Below are 9,683 nucleotides of genomic sequence, written 5' to 3' on the forward strand. Positions count from 1 at the left end.
TGTTTATTATACACAAACCATTACAAGAGCTTTGTGAGAGTTGTCAACACAAGTATCATCCTTCCCCACTTGCAGTTATGTTAAGTCAACAAGCTTAGCATAACAAGCTCAATTACGTTATTAAACCTAATAGTATAGTTCTATTTCCAATGGTACCCATCACGTCATGTAACCAAATGGCCTTAATACTATTTTTCCATACAGATGGTTTCTTTATGTATTGTGAAGTTCATTGTTTGAGCTTTAGATCACAATGACTTCTTCTTTTCAAGGGCTTCCAAATGAGTACCTAGATTATATGGTGGACGGATCTTTTCTAAATGGATAAGTTATCCATAAGTATGTGTGGGAGGACTATGATAGTTTTTTAGATAGAGCAAGATACATGCCAGATAGAGATTGGCGACAATGTGTTAGAATACATGCTCATCTCAAACACATGACTATATAAATTAGGCAATCTTATGTTGGCCAACATATCCTTATAATTAGACCATAGACTCTTGACAAGTATTAAATGGGAACAACCAATGTAGGTCATGCCATTTGTAGGGGTCACATAACATGATTGATTGCCATTTGTAGTGGTCTCATAACACAAATAAACTATTAGAAGCGACCTCATATGCTAAACGAGTGCTGGACTAGTAGATACCTAGTTAAGCAGTGTGATAGAAACACTAATCTCGAGAGACGTGGTATAGTTTTTTAGACATACTAAGAGGCTGTGTTGAATAATTCAAGCAAGACAAAAGGTGAAAGATGCCATGGACTTAACTCGAGTTGGTTAAGCAAGAAGCTTCAGACGCGTTGGGGACGTCAGAATCACCAAATTCTAAGCAGAAAATCATCTTTTGAAGATCACATATGTTAGACATAATAAAAGAAAAAGATTTTGAACATGACTTATTTCATAGTTTTACATGGTTTTTGGTATTTTTACAACGTTATGTTGGCCCTCTTCTGATTGGTCAAGGGCCTATTTTTTTAAACCCTAAAAGGCCCCAAAATGAGCTCCCTTTTATGTGGCGTCGCATAATATGTGGTGTTTGGCAGTTTTTGGCATCGAGACGGTTGTAGAATCGAGCAGAAGGGTGAACATCTTAATAGATGCTTTTTCTGGTTTTCATTTGTGTTTGTCTGTCTATATAAGAGTGTAGGTCCAAAGTGGATTGGTGTGTGGGGGTTTCACTGATAGCGTGTTGAGATCGTGTGTCGATTGGAAGTATCTGCGCTTGGAAGGGGGCTAAGATGAGCAGCGTTTGCAGAATGGAAATGGTCCAATCTGTGGGAGGTGATTGTGTGCTTCATTTAAGGTGAAAGATGCCATGGACTTAACTCGAGTTGGCTAAGCAAGACATGGGAACCCTTGTGCGTGGAAGATATGGGCATTAGGACTACAAGGTGGACTTGGGCCCAATTAGCTTGCTAGTGACCATAAAGTATTCTGGAAATAGCAATCATAGAGGTAAACTCCCTATAACAATGGAGCTTATACATGCGTATATACTTACATACATACATACATACATATACGTATATGTATACATATACATATACATATACATGTACATGTACATATACATATACATATGCATGTACATGCATACATACGTACATACGTATGTATGTATGTAGATATAAATATATATATAAGGGGGGAGAGAGAGAGAGAGAGAGACATATGTATGTACGTATGCATGTATGTATACATACATACATACATACATACATACATATATATATATGTGTGTGTGTGTGTATAGATCCATACCCTTTGTTCCAGTTTGTGTATGCAAAGATCAAACAAAGTGAAAGAGGTTGAATCATTAGTGAAGGCCGATGATATCCACACACATCTTCATATATTGTGGCAATGACAATCATATGTTCCAAAGGCACTCCCAAGTCTTCCATCATTTTTCATAAATTTTCTCTAGGGACTATACCAAAAACCTTGGAGAGTCCATGCAACAATAATAAAGGTATTAATTTGCTCTTTCATGAAGATGTGTGCAGTAATTAAGTGGTCAGTATCACTTTATGCTTTGAAAAAACTAGCTTGCCCCTTGGCCGTTTTCTCATTACCTTCAACTTATTTGCTTTCCACTTGGACCTTTGATAGTTACCTTCAACCTATTGGTGGCTGATTTTCACCTTCATAGCACCTCTACTCATGTGCAATAGTACATAACATGCACATGCGACCTTTACATACATATGTGTGTGCACCACACCTAGATGCATGTGTGCATGCACATAGGTTCATCATTGCACGTTCATTGTTAGATTCCATGCAGCATGGGCATCACTCGTTAGTGATCCGTTTGAAACATGATATTACCCACAATGGTTTACACATGAACACCAGAGAGTTTGAGCTTGTAAAAGTAGGTTCCTTTGGATGACATCTATATCATGGTCCTCTTCCCCTATAATCTTCAAGTACTTGTTAACCTTCTCGCAAAAAACTCTACCCCACATATCATTGAGTGCAATATCGATGTCATAGCACTCCTTTCCTAGAAGCAATATAGATTTGATCAATATTTATAGCATTACTATGCAAACCCAATTTAGCAAACATATGCAGCATGAAATCACTTTAGAGTTCATAAAATAAAAGAAAACCATGTAGAGGCACCTTTATGATACAGAGCTAGGTATTGAGCTCAAAGCAAAGAAGGAAGGCCTTAAGAGTTTTGAAGATCTTTCGTTCAAGATTAGAGAGGTGGATGGAATGAAGAAAGGTAGACATGGCGATGATGGGGGGCACGAGCAGAAACAAGAAGCAACGAGGGAGGAGGAGGATTGGAAGAAGGTGAAACGAGGCAGGGGGTAGGATATGAGGAGGAACAAGGAAGGTTAGACGGTAGGGCAAGAAGAAGAAGACCAAGCCTAAGCCCTCAAGCCCAGTACAATGAAGGGTCATGCTACCATTCCCACTGCCATGAAGCTTCTCTTCACCCTCCACCTTACACCTTTTAAATACATATGGGTTTTTTGAACTCGCTTCACTTAGCCTCACATCTTGAGTTAATGGTGACTCAACCTCATATAATTTCTCACATTACATTAGTGGTTTGCATATAGCTTGCAAATAAGCCCCCCCCAGCTTGCAAGTATTATGGATCACTTTTAGGCTGAAAAATAGTAGGAACAAGGATGGTTGGAATGTTATATCAAAGTTTTTTCTCAAAGAAATCGTGACAGGGCAAATGCAACAACAAATTCTTATACAAAATGCTCTAAACGAAAGTAGGGATGTGCACTGCAAATAATAGAGACCCTACAACAAAAGCAACTACAACTTTCAGATGCCTTGAACAACAAGGAGAAAGTAGAGCATTCACTCTATGAACTACAATAATATTTTGATGAACTAACAAGATAAATAATGCAATTAAAAGAAAACCTGATGTACAAAGATGATGAAAGACATGCAATAAAAGCCACAAACAATGAGTAATGAGTTGCAAAACAATCTCAAAGATTGGAAACATCAAGTTCATGCACTACAATAAGAATGTACAGCATCAAAGACACACATGCGCATGCACACAGTTCAAGGAATGATATATTGCTCTTTCTCATTGATGCATGTTCTCAAAACTTGTAAATACTACCACACACATGCATATGCACATGTACATAAAAAGACATGCAAAGCACGCATAAATGAATGATTGCACGCAAAGCACACATGGATGAGAATAATCACATATTCATACGTGGAAATGCAGAGAGTACTATGGAGGCAAGTTAATATGCATGACAACACAAGCGGTAAAAGCAATTGAGAGCTTATGAAAGGGGGGAAGCTTGTAGAACTCCATTGGAACAATATTAGGGCATTCCCACGTTGGGGATTTCCATGCACTATGTTTGTGACGTGGCGGGGAGGCAAAGAATAGGCATTGTCTATGAAATCTTCCTTGTTAGAGGAGAACTCATTAACATCGTGAATTTTGGTGATGTTAGGTGCAGTTTATCTTATTGTATTTTTGTTTAATAGCTTGTTGTGGTTGAGTAGGTGTGGTGCAAACATGTTAATAGTGGCTTCCACATTCCCTTGCCACAAGAGAAAATTATGAAGAAAGTTGGGGGTTGCTGGCAACTGCGGTCACTGGCAAAGGCCTTCTTTAATAGCTTCTCTTTATAGTTTGGTGATGTTAATGATTCAAAATTTCTATAAGCTATTCGTGATTGCAAAACTTTGTCAATATTTGTATCGTTTATGACATCTTTATCTACAAGAGTAGTGTTGTAGACCTTGTCCTTTTGTCGCGTCAAACCCTTATGGACTACATCACATGTTGAAGGAGTACTGTAATTGACTTAAAGAATAAGATAGGTATATTTTGGCTAAATTTAAGGACACATGCATTAATTCCCATTTCACAATATATAAGTGCGTTAATTTTGTGTTAGTAACTAATCTTGGTGATCCAAAGTTTCGTCCAAAATTTTCGTTGTTCACTATTCTTATCTTGAAATAAAGCAAGTGGCTTGTATGAGGCAACAAATTTTGTTTGTGTTTCATAGTCAATCATTTGCTCTATGCTGATTAGATTAAAATAGACTACAGTTCCAAAATGCATCACCAAAGGTTAAGTAAAATAGCTTGATGGAAGAAACAAACAAGAAATGAAGTAGAGAAGGAATAGAAGGCAAGGATCAGCAACAACCACCACCACCGATGAGGAGACCTGAGGTGAGAGAAGACAACAATAAAAGAGATGAATAGGTTTTGTGCCAGTAGGGTTCCAAATTTAGGGTTTACTTAGTGACCAACTAGGTTGTGATAGGTAGCCTTTCCGTTTCATCAAGCATATAACTACTAACTCAAAATTGAACTTGAATCCTAGGATTTTATCAAAATTTTAAAGGAAAAAAGAGAATGAATAAAAATGTGGACATGAGAGACAACATAGGGTCCATTAGGACCCGATCCTCCCTGCAAATGCAGGGATAGTGATTTATTATTGACTAGGCCATATTGTGTGTGTGTTTTGGGAGTTGAAGCCCAACAAATACATGAATAAGACGATGCTCACAAGAGCTCATAACTGATCCTCATTGTAGTCTATACAATATTGTCACATGGACTGATCCTCATTGTAGTCTATACAATAGTGTCACACGGACTACAATCATATGAATAAAGGTGTCAATATCTTTTGAGGTTGCCTCCAGCTTGGATTTCCTTGCTCCCTCGCATTGAGAACATGCATCAAAAGAGAGGAATGTTGTAAGAATTTAGATTGAAAATAATTCCATACGGCTCACAAACCAGATTTCCATTAAGCAACTTACTCTTTCCAGCCATCTCATGTGTTCGACAAATCTGGCAGGAACAAGACTGTGAGTAAGTCTGATTTCATTTACAAAATTTAAATACTACAATAAAGAAATGTAAAACATGCGGTTAAGGCAATGGACATGTTTGTAGCGTAGAGCATAGGGCATGCAAATCAAATATCTCCTACTGTTCTTAAGTTAGCATCAACCAAACAAACACAATCTCTTTTCAACTCATCTCCAGGATAAAGTTTCTCGTGAAAGGTTGCTACTGAGTCACGCTTATTGTCTCGGGCCTTTCTTGTACTTCATCCTTACTTTATCCTCAACTCTTTTTTACTTACAAAATAGCCAAATCTAATTGCCTTTCTTAATCCCGTACAACAGATAGTGACAATGATAGAAGCCCCAGAAAACCTCAAAATTAATCATATAGAGGGCTGAAGAGTAGGGGTTGTCTTGATCACACTCAGTTGTGCTACAAAATTCACTAGCGTAGCAATAATACACGTAGAGGCTTGGGAGGTTTGGCAAGGGGGGAGAGAGAGAGAGAGAGAGAGCATCGCAATCCTTGCTCTTTGTTAGTTAGATCGCGCCATTGATGCTTAGACTTCTCTCTTGATCCTTGATCTTCCAATTCTTGTAGGAGGGGCGAGGCTCATGAAATTGATGGCAAAATTCTAAGAAGATCATTCATGTATGCCACGTACCAGCTCTTGCAACTTGATTATAGCCGGATTAGCAATAACATCATCATGTAAATCTAGTTACCATGCTCTGCCATGATCATGTACACATCATTTCTATATCAACAATCCCATTTTCTTCATGCATTCGTGACTGTAAGAGACAGGCATAAGAGTAATCTTTCACACTCTCAATGAAAAGCTTTTGTTGCCTTGTACTACGCAGGGATGCCTCTCCTTTCCCCTTTCATCCAACCAACCACAGGTTGTGATCTGACAGTAACAACAAATTGTGACAGGTAGAACAACTTTTTGCTGTGGCGATGAGGAATGGAGGATTGAAGTGCATGTGACCATAGTTGGACCCTTGTAGGTTATAATATTTTCTTTTGAGATCACGTGCATACAAGCGTTGGATCCATCCTCACGTACCTGGAAAGATTCACTCTTTCCTGGGGAGAGGCTTCCAAATCCAAATGTAGAACGTATTTATTTCTAGGATGATACAGAGCCTGTAGGATTCTTTTCATCCTCATTCCATCCCCCTTCGATCCTTGTATGGCATAGGCAAATTTCAGGTCATAGACTTCATGGGCACTCCTGACTGCTAGAGAAGCTATAGGGAAGTTCGAGGTGCACGGCTAGCCCGGTTTGTTTATAAGAATTTTTTCTAAACTCCCACTGAGAAGAAAGGAAACTTGTAGCACTTCTCTTTTAATTGCCCATGGGCAACGTATATAGAGGGAAGCTGCTCCCTGCCGTTAGCTTTTACGCTCTTCCAAATTCCCTTGCTAAAGCTAATTAACCAGTCAATGCTCAATCCTCTCTGTTTTTATGGCAGGCTAGTGTGGATCTCTTTCTCTTGTTCATTGGTTTGTTTGGCTACGTTTTCCTCCTCCCATGATGTTATATATATGTGAGCTTTTAGTTGTATTTGTGGAAGCTTGTCTTGTTATCATCAATGGAGACCTTCCTCCTGCAACCTCTCACGGAGCTCTGATTTGGGGAAGGTAAGCCTTCAAATTCACAGAAGTAAAAGTGTCGCGACTCCAAAAAAGCAAGCCTTCCCACAACTTCGCACTTATCGGGAAGTAATCAATTGTAAAAAGCAATCACTCCTAAAGATCAACGTCTAAGATTGTGACAAGTGGCTTCATAAAGGCTCACACAAGGGAAATTCCCCCCTAGGCGGCCTGCCATAAACATAAAACCTTCACCTAATTATGTAACTAACAACTAATCAGGGGGGTCCTTAACAAAATTAGCTTGACGTTTAACATATGAAATGAAATGTATGCACATGTCAATAAGGTGTTTACAAACCAGTGCACCATGGGCACCACTCCTCCCATATCTAGTCCATGGCCTAGATGCATTCAATGCATCATGGGCATCTCTAGTGTGTAAACAATCTCCATAGACCCTTGGAGAGGCACAACAAAGCTACTAAGAGCAGCTCCCTACCACGAGCTACTGGAGATGGAGGGAGCTGTTGAGTGCAGCATTCCAGCTTCAGCAGATTATGTTCCCATGTGTAGTAGCTGAGACCAAAGTATCCGTGAAGTGGGCTCCCCCTCCCTGAACCTGCAATCTAGTCACCCCGTCCACCAAATGGGAGAGCTGCTGGAGATGGAGGGAACTGCTGAGTGCAGCATTCCAACTTCAGCATAGATTATGTTCCCATGTGTAGTAGCTGAGACCAAAGTATACGTGAAGTGGGCTCCCCCTCCTTGAACCTGCAATCTGGTCACCCTGTCCACCAAATGGGAGAGGATCTTTCCTCCGAGGAGTCCAATGCTGGACTGGAATCCCAATATTCAAGTTCTTTGGGTTGGCATTTGACTGCTACGGAGCTCGACTGAGCCAGCTCTCAAGTTGGGTTAGGATTTGGCTCAAGTTGGGTTGGGAAAAAATCCTGCTAGTTTGGCTCCCGTAGTAGGCCCTCTCGCAAGCTCCCCCACTCCCACTAGGTCCGGGCAGGGACGCCCGCTAATGTGACCACGGAAGTGGATGAGGCAAAGCAACAACAAAGTCATGAGGCACTTAGTTTCTCCTTATCCTTATGAGCAGCGCGAGAGATGGCTTTGGCGATGGCGTGCTCTTGCCCGTCCCTGCTGCTTGCCTCCTCGCTCCTCCGCCCCCAGCTTCACGCCCTTCGCCCTCCTCCTCCCCCCCTCAGGTCCTGTCGCCGCGCTTCCCCTCGCCCCTTGGCCCTCTTCGGTACTCGGTTCTCCGTTGCTTTCTCGTCATTTTTTGTATCAGCATTCACGGCCCTCCTCTCAATTAGACATTCTTCTTCTTGCTCCTTCCCCTACTTCCTTGCACCCTCGCTTTGACAGCATTGATAGGCGATTGATTTGGGCCTTCCTGCCAATGCTGTTTCGGTGAGCTTTCTCCATGTCATATATGTATAAACTCGATCTAATTCGTGTCTCTTTTTCTGCAGGCGGTAACACTGGCGAGGACAAAGATAAAGACAAGAAAAAGTTCATCACAAAGGACGAAGAGCCGGATCAGTAAGCGCTCGTTTGTTTTAGCCTTTTCATTAATGGAGTATTGATTTATCTTTTACAGTAGACCTCAGGGGTTTTGCCCACTGTTTTCCACACTAATCCACCGCCCAGCATTGATCATCATTCCGCCATTTTTTCCCTTCGTCAAGTTTTGTCGCCCGCTGATCAAGGCGGGCTGATCTAGTGCCACTAGGCATCTTTCTAGTAGCGACACATTGGTGTTGTTCTAGCTGGGAAGTCTCAGAGGGAATTGAACCAAATGCCTCCTTTGGCGATTCTAGTTTCTCTGCATGGGTACCTAAAACAATTCATTTCTATCCTTCCTTTGTTAATACATAGTAAACTGCTACAGAACTGAGAAGTAACACTTAATCTGTTGCCTCTTGGTACGCTTTCCAGATATTGGCAGACTGCAGCAGAAAAGGAAGGCAAAGGGCCCATGTCAACTGTTCTTCCTTACATTGTTATCCTCGGATTTCTCACACCTTTCATAATTTTAGGCATTGCTTTTGCCAATGGATGGATCAAGGTGCCTGTGCGATGACAAGCTATGCATAGCCCAGAGGTTGGCAATGCATAAGGAACTTGCTGGATACAATTTTCATCAGCAATTGCAGTAGTCGCCAGGTCCTGCTCCCCCGCCCTTGCTGCCTATTTTCCCTTTGTTGAAATTTATCCTCAATTGATGAGATAAAAGCCACCGTGTATTTGTATAGCATGTAGCTGCACCATGTCCACACCCACAAAGCTAGTGTGGACAATGGGCCAGATGGGATGTTTAAACGAGGCCTGTTAAGCGGCTTTTGCTTGTTTCTCTCTCTTGGATTAACGTAATCCTTTAACAAGAAGAGGAATGTGTTAAAATGGACTTCGTGTTGTCCAAAAGTGTCCCTTAGTTGCTCCAAAATCTTTACGAATGTCGAAGTCAATGGGCTTGGATTATATTCTTTGGTGTATTTAACTTTATTAGCAATGCCTCCTTAGAGATAGTGCTATAGTGAAGGATTGAAAACTCCTTTTTGAATTTTCATAGCAAACTCAATATAATTGTAAAATGGATTTTCCTTGCACTTGATCATGGCATGCATGGATCACGAGAAGCTTTTCTTCTATGCATTGTATCATGGTTAGTGAGATCTTGTTAATTTATTATGATGGAAGTAACTTAGGCTACCATGTTCAA

At 40.7% G+C, this 9,683-nt stretch overlaps 1 protein-coding gene across 1 annotated transcript; it reads left to right on the forward strand.

Annotated features, from left to right (window-relative positions):
• Positions 1 to 8,021: 8,021 nt before the first annotated feature.
• On the forward strand, positions 8,022 to 9,385 carry LOC147889055 (uncharacterized). Its single transcript, XM_087392765.1, has 3 exons — positions 8,022 to 8,207; positions 8,434 to 8,503; positions 8,900 to 9,385. The coding sequence occupies exons 1-3, from the start codon at positions 8,066 to 8,068 to the stop codon at positions 9,042 to 9,044; spliced, it is 357 nt and encodes a 118-aa protein (XP_087248891.1). The 5' UTR covers positions 8,022 to 8,065; the 3' UTR covers positions 9,045 to 9,385.
• The last annotated feature ends 298 nt before the right edge of the window (positions 9,386 to 9,683 follow it).

The sequence above is a fragment of the Dipteris shenzhenensis genome, chromosome 21 (assembly GCF_047967505.1).
Source record: "Dipteris shenzhenensis isolate YYH24624 ecotype China chromosome 21, Dip_SZ_1.0, whole genome shotgun sequence".
Lineage (NCBI taxonomy): Eukaryota > Viridiplantae > Streptophyta > Polypodiopsida > Gleicheniales > Dipteridaceae > Dipteris > Dipteris shenzhenensis.